Raw genomic sequence first — 18,062 nt, forward strand, 5'->3', positions numbered from 1 at the left:
TTGGAATAATTCTGTTTTATTTCTCAGTCCAAATTAAGCTCGCTAATATAATGTTACTATGCTGCAATAGATGGCGATGACTTTGAACTCTTTTTATATAAATATAGGTATATTTTTATTTTTATATTTACCATGATAATTGCTGATAATCTTTTTATTATTATTATTTAATATTGTGTTAACTATTATTTCCTATTTTATTCTTATAGACCGGGCAGTATCGTCGCCCGCCGCTAACGAAATTATTCCGATTCGATTTTTTTGCACAAACTTACTCAAAAAGAGGTCCTTATAACATATCCACAGGGTGCCGGGCGGTGCCGTGGACCATTCACCACGTGAACAATTTTTTTTAACAAATTCACAAAAATAATTTTTTCATTTCAAACAATTTTTTTAGATAAATTGGGTCATTCTGATCAAAAAAGGTCTCTTGTCATTTTTTTTATAATTGATTGTTGTCGAGTTATATGCGATTAAAAATTTGAAAAATATGCGAAAATGGCTATTTTCAAGGCTTACTAATTCGATTAAAAATCATTATTATGAAATTCAAAAAGCGGCCAAATCAAGTTTCAAACCCCTTCTTCAAGGTCCTGAAGAGATTTTTGTCAATATTTTATTATAAAGCTGTTTTTTTAATTATTAACAATTAGCGCCATAGTCCACGATGTAACGTCGCCCCCGTTAGTGAAATTATTCCGATTCGATTTTTTTACACAAACTTACTCAAAAAGAGTTCCTTATGACATATCCACAGTGTGCCGGGCAATGCCGTGTGGTCGAAAAATTGTTTAAACAATTTGTTTTAAACAAATTTACAAAAATAATTTTATCACTTCGAACAAATTGTTTTTACATAATTTGGGACATTCTGAGCAAAAAAGGTCTCTTGTGATTTTTCTCTAAAATTGATTGTTGTCGAGTTATACGCGATTAAAAATTTGAAAAATGCGAAAACGGCCATATAACTCGACAACAATCAAGTTTAGAGAAAAATCACAGGGGACCTTTTTTGCTCGGAATAACCCAAATTATCTAAAAAAAAAGTTCGCAATGAATTTTTTTTTTAATTTGTTTAAAAATAATTGTTTACACAATTTTTCGACCACGGCCCCCTGCGGGTATAGCCACCCTGTGGATATGTTATAAGGACCTCTTTTTGAGTAAGTTTGTGGAAAAAAATCGAATCGGAATAATTTCGCTAGCGGGGGCGACGATACAGTTGGACTATAGCGCTAATTGTTAATAATTAAAAATAGCAGCTTTGTAATAAAACAATGACAAAAATCTCTTGAGGACCTTGAAGAAGGGGTTTGAAACTTGATTTGGTCACTTTTTGAATTTCATAATATTAATTGGCCATTTTCGCATTTTTAAAATTTTTAATCGCGTATAACTCGACAACAATCAATTTTAGAGAGAAATGACAAGCGATCTTTTTTGCTCACAATGGAGATTTTTTGGAGATATAGCGTCTATTCGGCAATTAGCGTCTCTTTGCAAAGAAAATGACGTCGACTTTGCAAAGTAACAAGACACTTACTCAACACACACACTACACATGACACTAAGTACAGTGGTGTCATGGTGCGGGAACGCCGTTCCGGCACTGGTTAAGAAAAGAAAAAAATCAATAGAGAATACAGTCGAACCCGCTTCTTGGAATAGCCTTCGTGCCAAGCAAAAGTATTTCTATAACCGGGATATTCTAATAACCGATCATTAGTGGCTAGTAAATCCGTTTCGGGACCTCAAATTTCTATTCCTTAAACCGGGATATTCCTATAACCGGTATTCTAATAAGCGGGTTCGACTGTATAGGTTTTGTTTGTAAACAAAAATTATCAGTGCGTTCCGGCACTACGTTCCGGCACTGCTAATTTTGCCATGATACCACTGACTAAGTACCTCATGTTGTGACTGGCTGAATGACATAAAATCCATGCCATTAAAAAAAATGGTCTATTCGGCATTCTATCAATTCTTTTAACATTTTGCTGGCTTACGGTATCGAATGCTTTCTCGTAGTCCGTGAATGTCTGTGCCAATGGTTTGTTGTAGTCTGAAGATCTCTCTATCAGGATCTTTATCACTAGTAATAAAGTGAAGTAACCCGATCTAAATCCAGCTTGTTCTCTAGGCTAATAGAAGTCTAACTTAGCCACCAGTCTCTCTTTTTTTATAATCTTATATTGCAGTGTCAATATACAGTAATTGTATATTTTTGAAGTTTTACTTCTTTACGATCGAGAGTGAAATTTTATAATACCGGGCGCATGCGCACCCAGACAGTATGTAGTTCGTTGCTAATCTTTCAAGATATGTATCAGCGCTATCAGCGCAAATAAGTCATTAAAAGGATATACAGTAAACTCTCTCTTAACGGACACCTCTCTTCGCCTGACACCTCCTCTATACGGACGATTTTTAAAGCAAAAATCATTCGGCGATATATAAACCTGTACCCTTCAACTCCCTTAGACGACCACTCTCAACAACGGACGCGGACAGTAAAAAAATTACATTTTTTTTTCAAATATTTTACAATATAAACGACGTGTATAATAAATACATTTATTATTTCAAATCATTACAGATCTCCACGAAGAGATATTTAATATTTTTCACGTTATCAACACTAATTAATAAAAATTTAATGTGTGTGTCCGTCAATGAAAGAAATGCGACACCAGAAACTTGTTAAATTATTGTTTTGACTGGAACAAGAATTTAAGAATTTTAACCGAAATGTCTGATTAAGCCTATTTTAATAGACGTAGTTGTATTTTGAGTGTTTTTGCAACGATAATAATATTGGGTCCGATAAGAGGAAGTTTCAAATTTGAAAGAAAAAGTCGATGTGGTTCATTATGGGGAGAAGCATAAAATAGGAGCATAGTCGATGTGGTTCATTAAAGGGAGAAGTGTCAGACAGTTAACAGAAAAATTTGGAATTAAAAAACCTCAAACCAGTGAAATTTAGAACATAAAAGTGATTAGTCCTGTCGCCAGGGGGGTACAACGGCCTCCTTAATTCAGATGGACTTACCCAAGTTTTTTTTATGTATTTTGACCCGTAGAACACGAATTTTTTGGGTAACAGTTGATCCGGATGTCGATAAGATTGTTATAAACAAAGAACTTGAGGAATTACGTAGCAGCGATTTTTCGCAAAACAAAATATTTTTTTGTATTTTTTGGGTGATTCTCAGCAAAAAAAGGTCTTACAAGTTTTTTCGTAGGACGCGTAGTTTTCGAGATAAACGCGGTTAAACTTTCAAAAAATCGAAAAAGTGCAATTTTTGAACCGGAATTACTTTTGATTAAAAAATAAAATAGCAATTCTGGTTACTGCATTTGAAAGTTCAAGTAAAATTCTATCGGTTTTGATTGTTTGCATTGCTAAAAATTAAGTTTTTATTTGTTAAATAAAGGTATAAACACATAGTGTTTCCCGGGCCCCATGCATGCGTTTTAATGGACGTAATGTACGTAGAAATTCTGTATGCGCGCCTACTCGTTCGATTTCAAAAGTAGAAATGCATTGAAAACATCATTCAATCACTATGTGTTGATAGCTTTGTTTAACAATAAAAAAATTAAATTTTGTCTGAAAATTGGTATATAGCTTCTGCGGGACGTAAAAATGAGATATTTAAGGTCAAAAAATTTTCTTTTTCTTTTTTTCTCAAAATGTGATTTTATACGATTTTACAGTGATTTGGTGTTTATTTAAACAAATTTGCATTTTCTGTCGTAAAGTATCAATGAAAAACATAATATTTTAATAGAAAGGACTCAAAAATGTCATTATATGGCATTATAACAAGTTATTTTGAATCAAAACAAGTTTTTGATCAAATTTTATAGTGTAAAAAACGTTAAAATACCGTTTTTTACATTTTCCTCCATTCCCAAAATACATCATCATCGATTTGGCTGAAAATTTGCCCACAGATAGCCAAAAGATAGGACTTTAAGTGGTTAGAAGGATTTGAATTATATTACAATACCAAAAAAATTTCATGCAGTAATATCAGACTCAAAAGTATATATTAGTCCAGTCTAGATAGCATTTGACCTTGAATGCCGAGCTGCCCAAAATTTTATTTTTCTGATCTTTAAGGGAGTCAATAGTAGCCTAAATTTAAAATCACGAATTAATTCCTCCGTTACGTTAGCCGCCATCTTATACATATCGTATTTACAATTATTACAATTTCTTTTTAACAATTTTTGTCGTGAGGTCGATATTTTCGAGTTAATTTTACTTACAGTAGACGCCTATATTTTTGACTATAATATTGCATGTAACTTTTTTGGTATTGTAGTATAATTTAAATGCTTCTCACCACTTAAGGTCCTATGTTTTGTCTATCTGTGGGCAAATTTTCAGCCAAATCGATTATGATGTATTTTGGGAATGGAGAAAAATGTAAAAAACGGTATTTTAACGTTTTCTACACTATAAAATTTGATCAAAAGCTTGTTTTGAATCAAAGTAACTTGTTATAATGCCATATAATGACATTTTTGAGTCCTTTCTATTAAAATATTCTGTTTTTCATTGATACTTTACGATAGAAAATGCAAATTTGTATAAATAAACACCAAATCACTGTAAAATCGCATAAAATACCATTTTGAGAAAAAAAGAAGAAGAAGATTTTTTGACCTTAAATATCTTATTTTTACGTCCCGCAGAAGCTATATACCAATTTTCAGACAAATCGGAGGTCCAAAATTTTTTTTGCTCCAAAATTGAGTGATTTGAAATGGAATGACCCGTAAACAAAGATAATATGTTAATTATTATCAAAAAAATACACATTTTGGTTTCCATAACGTTGCAACTAAAATACAGTAAAAACATTTTATGGATATTTTTCATTCCATTTACTACGCCAAACCGTCTGGCCCTTTTCTATTAAGAGCAACATCTCCATCAGAATTTAATTAGAAAGACAATATACATAAACACTTGGACAATGTGTCTCTCGCAAAACGAGCTCCTGGTGTGACGGAGGCATGCGTGAAGTCGGCCTGTTTTTGTGTTTCTTTTGAAATGAATTCAACTAGTGTTTTGGAAAGAGGAGTAAGAAAATAAACGTTGAATATCTCGGTTATAAGACAATGAAAAAACTTGTGTTTGTTTGTGTTTTGGCTAGTATTTTTTGCTTTACGAAGGGAAATCAAATAAGCGAGCATTGGCAAAAAATGGAAAAAGTTAAAGAACTGTAAGTAATTTCTTAACTTTGATTTTAAAACTACTCTTTATAGTAGGAAAATAATTAGCGATACTATCTAATATACTAATTTTATATTTTATATCCTCAAAATTGAGATAGGTGTTTATTTCTTTCATATATCACATTTTTTAACCAATATTTCATTGGTATTACATTAACCATTATTCAATAATAGTATATTGTGTAACAAGTGCAGAAAGGTACTAATTCCTCACGAGTTTGAAAAGTTGCGGTACGAGCGCAAGCGAGTGCCGCAATTTAAACGAGTGCTTTAAAAAAATTTTTCTACAAGCGTGCAAAAATGTCTACTTTCGCGCACGCATTTTAGTTTAGAAAGTTTCACTTTTCCGCACGCGTGTTACTTTTCCGCACGGGTGTTACTTTCCGCACGTGGTTTTTACTTTTCCGCACGCGTGTTAATTTAGATATGTTAATATGGCCTTAAAGTAATTATAATACATGCAATAAACTAATATTTAGATATTATTTACTAATTTATTTCAAATATATCTTATTGTGTTCCTGTTTTAATGAAATTAATGCGACAATTCGATTAAATAAAATTATTTTGACATAATATTCGAAAGTCAAATCGGTAGACAATAACAGTCGTTTTGAATCATCGTCATGGAAACCAAGATCGTCGTCATGCTAACTAATTATATTGAAAGTTTGGTTTTGACAACCTTGTCAAAGAAATAATTTGTGTATGTATTTTCATATTAATTAAATTAATTGATTAAGATTTGGTAATTTTTTAAAGACTTAGAAAAAATATTGTTCCTAACTCTTGCAGAAAGTCTCTTTTCCGCACTCGACTGCTTGCCGAACTCCCGCTTCGCGTCGTTCGGAAAACTGCAGTCGCGTGCGGAAAAGAATGACTTTCTGCACTTGTTAGGAAAATAACTATTTAAGGCACTGCAGTTCGTATTGACCGTATAGGCAATTTTGATGTGATGTCAAAAAAATATAAAAATGGAATGTCAGTCAAGTTCAAGTAAAAGTTTTTGTAGATATTGTCCTGTAATTACGTTTGTAGAAAAAATATTATACGATATGCGTGTTAAAAAGTACATTTTTAAGGCACTCATGTGAATTGCAGAACTCGCTATCGCTCATTCTGCAAACTTTCACATGCGTGCCTTAAACGTGTACTTTTAACACTTATATCATAAATAACTATTAAATCTTTACTACAAAATAATGTCACATTTGACGTCATAGTTATGCAGTCACAGATTTCCACCAAACCTACTTCATTCGACGTATCTTGCCGAGGTTGCTAAATCCTTATTGGTTAATTGATAATTTATAAAATATTTATTAAGAATAAAATTGTAAAATAAAACAGTTGTAACATCCATAATTTAATTTCAATTCGATAATTAAGTATAATAATTGTCTTACAGGTTATATTTGTCTACACTTTAACCACAGATGTAAACAGAATATAATATAACGTTGCTTAGAATGAGGTAGTCTACTGTGCAGAAAAGAACTTTTTCTACAACCACTATTCAAAGTGCACTTTTCTGCACGGTTTGATGTTAGCAAACTTGATATTTTCTCACAGTATAAGATATTTGACATTAGTGTGCAGAAAAGTGACGTTTCTGTGCCGCAAAGTGACGTTTCTGTGCCGCAAAGTTCTTTTCTGCACAGTTGACTACCGCATTCTGAGTAACGTTATATTCTGTTTACATCCGTGGTTAAACTTTAGACAAATATATAACCATAGAAAAAAGTGTTGTGTGATTGGGTAGAATGCGATCTTACTCTTTAAAAAACATGTCACGTATTTCAGCGCCATCTCAGCACCTGGTTAAATGGAAGGATACTACAAATCTGGCCTCCACATAAGTGGTCTGTAGCTTCGACATGATAGGTGTGAAATTTTAAACGTTCTTGTTGTTGATTGGATAGGAAATGTGCCATAATCTAGCCTCCACGCTAGGTACTTAGCCTCCATACGGTACTTCCAATATTTAATATTTTATTCAAGTGGACAATAAAGGTAAAACACAAACAACTTTTGTTTCTTACTTATTTATTTATAAAATAATGTGACATTTTACATAGAAATATGAGTATTTAGTTTGGATTAAAAAATGTTTACTTGTTGAACTTTTCCACCGTCTGCACACAACAGCTGAACGGAACCATTAGACCTAACAACAAAACGCGAAATAAAGTGTGTATTTTAAAACTGTTGGATAAACAGTACCTACAATCAGAAAATCTCTACCTTACAATCAGAAAAACTTACCTCTAAAAAGGTACTCGATTACAAAATATCAAAAAACACTACTGAATATCAGCTTTTTATGGTGACAAACACATTACACAACCGACCATATAAAATAACTGAACGACAACGAACGAACGAACACGAACACTGAACACAGATTCACAGATACCGCAGGATTTGTCAAAAGTCATGTTCCACCAATCACAATGCAGACATCAGCGCCTCTGACAAAATGGAAGGAAAATAAATACGATTACATGTTTTGTATTAGAGTGCGCGGGGCATGTATATAACCTATAAGACAATTATTATATTTAACTATAGCATAGAAACTAAATTATGGATGTTACAACTGTTTTATTTTACAATTTTATTCTTATTAAACATTTTATAATTATCAAATAACCAATAAGGACTTAGCAATCTGTGCAAGAGACGTCGAATGAAGTAGGTTTTGTGTAAATCCGTGACTGCATAAATATAATGTCAATAATGTGTAATAATTGTTTAAATTTAAACAAATTAAGGCAGTACATTAATTTTTTAACTGATTTCTGTGCAAATTATTTAGGTATAAGGAATTTAAATTGATTAGTAGGTATTAATTAAATACAGTTTAAAATTTATCACATAGGTACCTATTATAATTAATCGTCGTTTGGAAATTGTGATTTTTATTTTTAGGAAAAACTGTGCTTGTAGAAAAAGTATAGTGTGAAACACGTGCAGAAAGGTAATTTCTCACTCGTTTGAATTGCAGCACTCGCTTGCGCTCGTACCGCAACTTTTCAAACTCGTGAGAAATTAGTACCTTTCTGCACTTGTTGCACAATATACTATTCCGGCACAGAAACGTCACTTTTGTGCACACTTATGTCATATATCTTATACTGTGAGAAAATATCAACTTTGTTAACATAAATCTGTGCAGATAAGTGCATTTTGAAGAATGGTTGTAGAAAACTCTTTATTTGACTTCTCCACTAATTACTGTCCGTTTCCCGTTGTTAATTATTTTAACTATAATCAACTATTTTTAATGGGAAATAGGCCACAATTTTACCAAAAAAAAAAGATTTTATTAACGTTTCGACGCCCAAATCGGGTGTTGTTGTCAAAATACAAAATAATACTAAATTAAACAAAAATGTTGTTGCTTAGTAAAAAATTCTTCTAATAATTTATTTAATCTGACTCATTTATATCTGCAATTCAGACATGTATTATATACATTTTAAAGTAGAAGACTTTAAAATAATATTGCCAATATTGATGAGTTGCATTCCTGGGACGACTTTACTAAAAGATAGTTTCATTTGATTACATGAAATCAACCCAACTCAAGAATATTCGAATATCCAGGAACGTAACTCATCAATATTGGCAATATCATTTTACAGTCTTCTACTTTAAAATGTAAAATACATTTCTGAATTGCCGATATAAATGAGTCAGATTAAATAAATTATTAGAAGAATTTTTTACTAAGCAACAACATTTTTGTTTAATTTAGTATTATTTTGTATTTTGACAACCACACTCGACTTGGGCGTCGAAACGTTAATAAAATAATTTTTTTGGTAAAATTGTGGCTTATTTCCCATTGAAAATAGTTGATTATAAAAATGCCACAAGGAAATAACTTCAGAACAACTAACTATAATATTTATCGTCGCTGTGAAATCAATCCGGCATAAATGCAAATAGTTCAGGTTGAGAGACATCTTCCGTATGTAAGATGTGTCTGATTAGTGATTAGGTGTCTCTGCCTATTCCTGTTCAAATGTCTCCTTTAAACCAATCAGAAGGGTGCTGAACAAAATTTTTGGGCTGAAATTTTTTAAACTATTTTTTGAAACAAATTCCAAAAATCACCTTTTTTGGTTCAAGAAGACATTTTTTTTGTATTTTTTGAGTCATTTTAAAAAAACACTTCTTTTAAATTTTTTCAAACAAATTATTACAGTTTCACAAATTACTATAGAATTTAACATGAGTTGTTAATATTATTCAATAATAGTCCTTTAATATCCAAATTTAGGATATAATAACATCATTCTTTGTCCGCAGGTTACAAAATGCAAAGAATACTATTTTAAATAAAAGATTCTGAAACTGATTTCTTGCCTACTCTGTTCTTGTTGTCCAGGCATGTTTGTCTGTCTGAGATTTCTGAGTCACTCTTATTGCTGTATACGTCATGCTAGTTTATATGCAAACATTGTATAATTTTTTTAACAATTCTTTAATTTTTAGTGTACAGTATTGGTCTAGAAGTATAGGAAGTAAATTGAATGACGTCAGCATAAAAATGACCAACGCTGAACGTGTATTCTCGGTAAGTCAGAACTTCAATAGTTTTTACGTCAAACAAAATTTTTAAAAAATCTGGCTAATAGATTAAGTCAACCAGGGAGAAAACTGTTTGTAAGTTAATATTTTTTGTAGAATTAAATAACATTTTCGTAGCTTTTGCTTAATAATATATGTATAAAGCCTGATTAATTAGATTTAATCGGAATGGTAGCTAGAAGGAACTCCCTTTGGTGAGTTCTTCCAGGGGAATTGAAGCAATCCCTGCTATTTGCAGAATCCAGGTGTTTCCTAGTCTGGGAAACTAATACCTATATACAAAGGTTTCCTTGTCCAGGGTAACTGATAAAGTCCACAATGGCATATGTATGTATGGATGAAAGTCATCACAATGGTGTGGAAGGTGGAGGTTGTAGGCCCCTGGTTTTATGACATATTGAAAATATATTCCTTAAAAGTATGATTGGAATGTCTTTCCGATTTTTCATACAATTTGCAGGAATGATATAATGAATGGTGTATTTTTCTATTTTTCACTCTGTATATAGTAAAGTAAACAAGCAAACCAACCTTACTTCAGATAAGTAAGAGACAGAATGGTAACGTTATTTGTCCTGGCAATAATACTTATAGTTTCAATTGCTAAAAATTCCAAATATTTTAATTAATTGACTTAGTGTCAGCATATTAAAAATATGCTTTTTTAGTAGAAAAATACCAGTAACAAAAATCAAGTTCATAAATTAAATAACATATACTGGGATCAAAAATAGTTCGATTGTACCTGACTTACCTTAGTACAAATATGCAGATAAAAAAAGTTACAGCTCTTTGAAGTTACAAAATGAAAATCGATTTTTTTGCAATATATCGAAAACTATTGGAGGTTTCTTATTGAAAAAGAACATGTGGCATTCTTATGACAGGAACATCTTAAAAAATTATAATGAAATTTGTGCACCCCATAAAAATTTTATGGTGGTTTTGTACCCTTAAACCCCCCCCCCCAAACTTTTGTGTACGTTCCAATTAAATTATCATTGTGGCACCATTAGTTAAACAAAATGTTTTTAAAACTTTTTTGCCTCTTAGTACTTTTTCGGAAAAGCTAGTTTTTATCGAGATATTATGAATATTATTTGTCAAATCCACCACATATTTGTATGCTGTTACGTACGATTATATAGAGACCCGTTAATAATATGAAAATTTATTTATAAATTACATTTTGAGATATATATTGAACCATATTAGAAAAGAAGCCACATCTTGATAAAAGGTGCCTTATCGGAAAAATACTAAGAGGCAAAAAAGTTTAAAAAACATTGTATTTAACTAATGGTAGGTACTGCAATTATAGTTTAATTGGAACGTACACAAACATTAGGGGGGTTTAAAGGCACAAAACCCCCATCAAATTTTTATGTAAACATATTAAAAAAGAAGCCGCATATCGATTAAAACTGATTTATCGAAAAAATACTAAGAGGCAAAAAAGTATTCAAAACATTGTGTTTAACTAATGGTACCACAATAATAATTTAATTAGAACATACATAAAAGTTTGGTGGGTTTAAGGGAACAAAATCTCCATACAATTTTTATGGGGTGCACAAAGTTCACTATAATTTCTTTTTAAGATGTCCCTGCCATAAGAATGCTACACGTCCATTTTCAAAAATATTTTAATAATTTTCGATATATCGGAAAAAATCGATTTTCATTTTGTAACTTCAAAGGGGTGTAACTTTTTTTGTGTACATATTTGTACTAAGGTACAGTTGAGTCCCTGAATCTTTACCCGTGCGTCATCATTTAAATCATACGAAATGAGTCGATGATAAGTCGGAAATTGAAATTTACTAAACGCAACAACAAGTGACAGTAAGTGACTTGCTGTTGCGTTTAGTAAATTTCAATTTCCGACTTATCATCGACTTATTTCGTATGCGTTAAATGACGACGCACGGGTAAAGATTCAGCGTCTCAAACTATAAGTTAGGTTCAATCGAACTATTTTTGGTCCCAGAATATGCGATTTAATTTATGACCTGTTTTTTTGTTACACCCTGTATAATAAAGTTCCAAATAAATAATTTTTTAGAGTTTCAGCTGCCTTCATTCAAAGTTAGTTAAAGATGATGGAGTAATATTAGTTCAAGATATATCGTCAGAAATAAGAGCAATGATGGATGCTAAAGCCAACGCTGTACTTGTAAGTTATACTCACATATACATTATGGTAGTCCATAAATTTCCTTTTAGCTGCTAAGATGCTTCAACTAAATTTATTGATAGTTTAAAAATTTCAGGAAGTAATTTGTTACAATTTAAGTCTAGTAAAGAATTAAATCGACTTGGCCAGTCTGAGAGTTCTTTTTATTTTATTTAAGAACTAAACAAATCGGGAGTGTCATTTGTCTTTATTTAAAATTAAAATGAATTAATTACACAGGCCAACAAAAAAAATATTTACAAAACTTTTCTTACAAATTTATGTGAATCCTCTGTATTTTTGGCGCTAAAAAAGAATCTGAAATTAGATTGTATGTATCACCCATAGTTTTCCCACAATATGACACTGGTTTATTCTACATTATAATAATTTGAAAAAGACGAAATACCGAAATTCATTAAAATGATACATTATTAGAATAATACCTTTTATCTAATTCATATCTTGTAATAATATAGATCTGAACAACCATTTCAAGAGCCAATGCTTTTGTATTTTCTTCCTCTTTGTTATGCAAAACTTCTGAAGTAGCTTTTTGTCCTATGAGAGGCACTCTGTTGTTTCCGACTAAATGATCAACAGTAATCACCCATCATCTTGATGTTCCAACGTCCTTGGTATCGTTTCTCCATCACCTTGGTATCCTAGTGGAATCGTTAGCCTTGTTCTTCACTGACATTACCCAGATTTTCAGGGAAAAAGTCAAGATGGTTATGCAAAAAGTGGATTTTTAGTCTTATTAGACATCCCAAAGCTTAAATCTTATCTCAAATCTTAAAAAACTTGTCTATTCAATTAGCTACTATAAGTTCAAAATTAGGTTATTTCACATTACCTAAAAACTTGGTTACAACTTTTTTGAATGCAATACAAATATTTTTTTAGTAGTCATCTTGGTTTCATAGGTAATTATGCAATTTTAAATGTTAAATTGTGAAAGAATGGTGGGTGATACAGCAATTTTAATATGATTTTCGGACTCAGCACACTAAAATAAATAAGATAGAGGTAATCTTACCAAAAAAGTTTTTTCATCGTTGGCCTGTGTTAATATTTTAGACATTGTTGTTAAATATTAAAAAAACTGGAGAAGCCCCATTTTCTTCAGTTGGCTCTGGATCTTGTCACCTCAGCATGAATTCTCTTAAGCGATTTTTATATCGACCATCCTTCTTTATGTCCAGGTAGGAGGATTTTGGAGGGCATCGACCTATCGCTTTCAGCTCTTCAAAAGCTCAGTTTAGTCTCTAGATTCAGTCAGATCTTTGGTGGCAGGCGAATACAGAACGTTATGAAACCTTGCGTTGGCTTTTGCCTTTTTATCATAAAGTCTGCTCCTTTTTGTATTATGGGACCTTAGAATGGGGATCAGCAACGTTATTTGCAAATGGTGGAGTGACAGAATTAGGAGTGGAGCGGGGAATTTGAAGGTGGTATGCAATAGTTAAAAAGTTAAGATTGTAGTGATTTTTTGGAAGTAGGAGAATCCAACCAAATTGTGAGAAGAAAGCGCATCAGATGTTACTAACCATACATTGGAACGGTTAACTGGCATTTTGGCTTGCAGCTTATAATATTACCTGCGACGTATTAGGGGCCTTTCTTCTAGGACTTCGTAATACTCATCAGGAAGTTTGTTACCAGCCAAACGTAGAGCTGTGGCTGGAGGAAGTGGAACTTTTTCTTGGGACCCATGGTGAGTATGTGCTCTAGACGGTATCAAGGAGCCTTCAGGGTCTCTTTAGCTCTGATGTGGGAGAAAATATTTTTTGTGATATGTAGAAAAATTTTTCTGGATTTAAGGATGTGACAGGTGGGTTGGTAGCTATGGACAGGACGTGTGTGAGGTGGATGCTTTATGTTTTTCCTTGCAAGCTTTTACTCCACGTCTAATGTTGGGCAGTGTTATTTCGACCAAACAGTACACCTTATTTATTGGTGTAGGTCTGAGTCAGCTCGTGGTTTCACTTAGAGCTGGTTATACCTGACTGATGTGGCTTTATTTGTGCCACACCCAGCAAACATTCTTCGTTGCGGAGTAATATAAGGCTCCAGCACTAGTTTTCAGTGTCTGAAAGATACATTGAAACCTCCGAAGCAGTACCTACCTGTTAGTTTCCCTATTATGTTGTTTCCAGCAGCAACATTTTGGTTTATTACAGCCTTGGTTTATACAGTCTTTTATATAAAGGTGGTCCAGGCGGTTCCCAAATAATATGATATAAGGAAATGTTCCAAAAGTGTCTCCTCCCACGCAATCTGAAGTTTTCTTGTTAACTTTTGGTTTTTAGATGAATAGCATAGGTTTGTGTTTGGTTGGATTTTATAAGGGTTCAGATAATTGTTGTTCAATAGTTTTGAAGTAGTTGTCCTGGACTGTAATGGCATAATCTTTCACGTATATAAAACTCTGTGTGCCAGCTAGTAAAGGTTGATTATTCATTTAGTAGTTAAATATGGTCGGGGCTAAAATGCTTCTTGGTGGCATCCCGTTTCTATATGTCCTCCAGCAATCTCTATATCCTTGGAATTCTATCAAATATCTTCAATTTTTGAGCAAACTATTTATCACACTGAGCAGTATATAATTAACTATGCCAAATGCAACTTTAAGCTCTATAAAACCTGCTGAAATTATTTCAATACCAGAGAAAATGGTGTCTTGAATAGTCTTCGTCTCGAATACTGGCTGTCAAAAATTGACTGAAGCCAACAGGCTGGATCAGTTCCATGGTATAGAGCTAAATTGCTTGACGCTTGGAACATCTATAGAATAGCTAGAATAAAGGAACTAAAGTATGATTTAAATTTGATTTATTTTTTAGAATATTGCCGACTACGCTGAATTTTTATCCTATCATCGAACTCATGTACCACTTTTTGAGAACTCCACGTACTATTATTATAACGCAGATAATTTAACGAACGTAGATTACAGTACAGCCGCTGAAGAGCGATTAAAAGAAGAAACTCTAAACGTAAGTTCTAAATTCTGATTAACAAAATTGTATTAATTAAGTAACTAATCGGCAAAATTGGCAATATTTATGTATATTGTGTTTTGGAAACTGAGTGCCTGAATGTTAGTCTTCTTATAGTACCGTCTTCCAATCAGAGGTTGGATATCATATATCATCATATCTTTACTCTTTACTGATATCTACAGCTACTCTCGAGAGTTATATTTAACTGCATTTAAACCGGCCCCTTAAATTTTCAACCATAACACTCTTATTTTTCCTATATCCTTTCTCCTTTTATCTTTCCCTGTATTATCAATATTAGCATTTCATATTGCTGTTCTTTCACTACGTCTCCCAGATATTGCAACTTTATATTTTTATTGTGTTTATTATTTAATATTTTTTTCATTTTTCTAGCAACATTTCTGTCTTCGTTATCTTCTGTGGCCATGATACTTTAAACATTCTTCTGTAACACCACATTTCAAATGTACTGTATCTTATTGACATGTTATTGCTTCAATGTCCACATATCTAGTCCATATTGTAGTATCGAAGCATTTAATAGTAATGGAAACATAATACATCCCTGCCTAATGATATATTTAATAAGTTAATATTTATAGGTAAAATAAGTAATGTTATTTGTGTATCAATTAATGATAATGACAAATCAACAAAACACGCTAACCTAAGTACATAGTATAAATAATATAAGTACAAATACACTAGAAAAATGTAATAAAATAGTTAAAGAACAATAGACAAGTGTGGAGATCAAAAGGGGTGTCCGACAGGGGTGTATCTTATCCCCACTCCTTTATAATATCAACACAAAAAAATGTATGCAAAATGTAGCAGAGCGTATAAAAATAAACTTTCAGTTAACGAACAACATAACAAATGCCTATAATACGGTCATCATTTTCAGCAGCATAGATGAAGTACAACAGGCAATGAAAAATGTTAATGTCTGTGAGAACTGGGGTCTGAGTCTCAACTTCAGAAGACAAAATGGATGCTGATAAGTAAAAAGCAACAACCTGCTTGACAGTTATGGATAACCAACATAGTAATAAACCATGTACAACCTTATATATACCTTGGCACAAACGTAATGCAAAATGGCAACAGACCACAGAAATTAAGACGAAAATAGAACTATCTAAAGTAGCATTTAAAAATATGAAAGCTTCTGATAATAAAAGCATTAAAAATATTTCGCAGTTTTTACCGTATTTTACACTTAAAGGTCATTCGTATGACTCAATAAACATAGCCTCCTGTATACTTTGTTCACTATTAAATCATTTGCATCGATAGAGCTATTATTATCCCCTTTTATCTCTCCACTCGCACAATCTGTAACTTGATAACAACTAATCAATACTGTTCTGATGTTTGTATTTTCGGGATTTCTAAAGAAACTTCCTGATTCCTATTTTGCAGTATCCATCCATCACGATGGTGTCCTAGAAATCTTGTTGGTCTAGACTCTAGACTTTAGACTTTCCGGCTTCTTCCATCTCCCGATAGCTATACGTTTTCCACGAATCTTTCGCAAATCGCAATTATTTTGAATTTGTGGTGCCTTTTTGTCGAGCAAGGCATTTTTACAATTTTTGATCCAACATGGTCTTCGATATAAAATTTGTTACTTTGTTTATTACTTTTCGTTTTGTGTATTTTGATTTTTAAAAATTTATGAAACTAAAGTGGACGATTAACTATCAAACCGTAACCGAATTCAGTCAGTGATCCCACAAGGTAGTATACTGGATCCACTACTTTATGAACCTACCTACTGTACACATCCGATTTACCGACCTCTCCACAAACCACCATTGGAACTTTCGCTGATGACACAGCAATATTTGCAAATGGAGAGGATCCAACAAATGCAGTAATAAAACTTCAAGAACACCTAGACCAAATCGGACAGTGGTTAAAAAAATGGAAGATAAAAGCTAATGAAACTAACTAAAGCTACTGAGAGAGACCAATGCCCAAATGTTAACCTTCATAAAGTCAACATACTACAACAGAATATCGTCAATTAGGTGGAGCTTCATTTTGATTCCAAATTAAACTGGAAACAGCATATTTTAAAGAAGAAAAACAAATTAAGTTGAAAGTAAAACAAATTAATTGGCTTAGATGTATAAAATCTCTATAATCAATTGCGAACAAACTGCTCATTTATAAAACAGTTATTAGACCTATATGGACGTACGGGATCGAACTATGGAATTGTGCCAGCAAATCAAATACAAAAATAATCCAAAGAACCCGATAAAAATTTGAAACACCATCGCAAATGCCCCGTGGTACATTTCCAACCAAACACTTCATAGAGACCTAAACTTCCCGTTAATCAGCTAATGAAGAATTCAAGAAATAGCCAACAGACCGCATGAGAAATTGGAAGACCACCCCAACCAATTACTACTGCACTACTGCAGCCACTAAACAACAGAAGATTGCGAAGGGTATGGCTCACAGATCTTTGCTAAAATTGAGGTGAAATTGCTGGGTGATGTACATACCCCATAACGCCACATTAGTGTACAACATTATAGTTTACATTTATAAGTTGTGCTTTCCATAAATTAACTTATAGAATGTTTAATTCTGATTGTTAATAAATGCTTATATAATTCGTCCGCTATAACTTTTCCCATGCGTCACGATTCATTTTCAAACAAATTAAGTCAAAACATAAAGTGAAACGAACGTCGATGTGTATATACATTTTGCATAGTGTATACTATATAGTGATGAGCGCGCTAATAACCGGCAAAATAGCACAAAAATGGAAAACGTATTAAGTTGTGAGATAAAAAGAAATGAAACTAGTCGAGCTGGGAAATTTTGCGATATTAACCTAAAAATTTACATTATATTGATTGTTTTCCACCTTTAGACGTATCGGACGAGTTTAGCAACTGCCACTCTCACAGTGACAGTTTAAGTTGACATACTCCTGTGATACGTGTAAAGGTAGGAAACAATCAATATAATGTAAATTTATATGTTAATATCGCTAAATT

General features: G+C 32.4%; 1 protein-coding gene across 1 annotated transcript; it reads left to right on the forward strand.

Moving 5' to 3' along the window:
* The first annotated feature begins 9,811 nt into the window (after positions 1 to 9,811).
* Positions 9,812 to 16,037, forward strand: LOC126881746 (uncharacterized). The gene is made up of 4 exons (XM_050646217.1): positions 9,812 to 9,838; positions 11,918 to 12,028; positions 14,875 to 15,027; positions 15,897 to 16,037. Exons 1-4 carry the CDS (start codon positions 9,812 to 9,814, stop codon positions 16,035 to 16,037), a joined length of 432 nt encoding a protein of 143 aa, XP_050502174.1.
* The last annotated feature ends 2,025 nt before the right edge of the window (positions 16,038 to 18,062 follow it).

Source organism: Diabrotica virgifera, chromosome 3 (assembly GCF_917563875.1).
Source record: "Diabrotica virgifera virgifera chromosome 3, PGI_DIABVI_V3a".
Classification (NCBI taxonomy): Eukaryota; Metazoa; Arthropoda; class Insecta; order Coleoptera; family Chrysomelidae; genus Diabrotica; species Diabrotica virgifera.

What these genes read in the sequence shown, in the direction of transcription:
- LOC126881746 (XM_050646217.1), top strand. Translation starts at nt 9,812, where the DNA reads ATGACCAACGCTGAACGTGTATTCTCG. An exon ending in ACGCTGAACGTGTATTCTCG is followed by an intron (nt 9,839 to 11,917) that starts GTAAGTCAGAAC and finishes ATAATTTTTTAG; the next exon opens with AGTTTCAGCTGCCTTCATTC. An exon ending in CTAAAGCCAACGCTGTACTT is followed by an intron (nt 12,029 to 14,874) that starts GTAAGTTATACT and finishes TTTATTTTTTAG; the next exon opens with AATATTGCCGACTACGCTGA.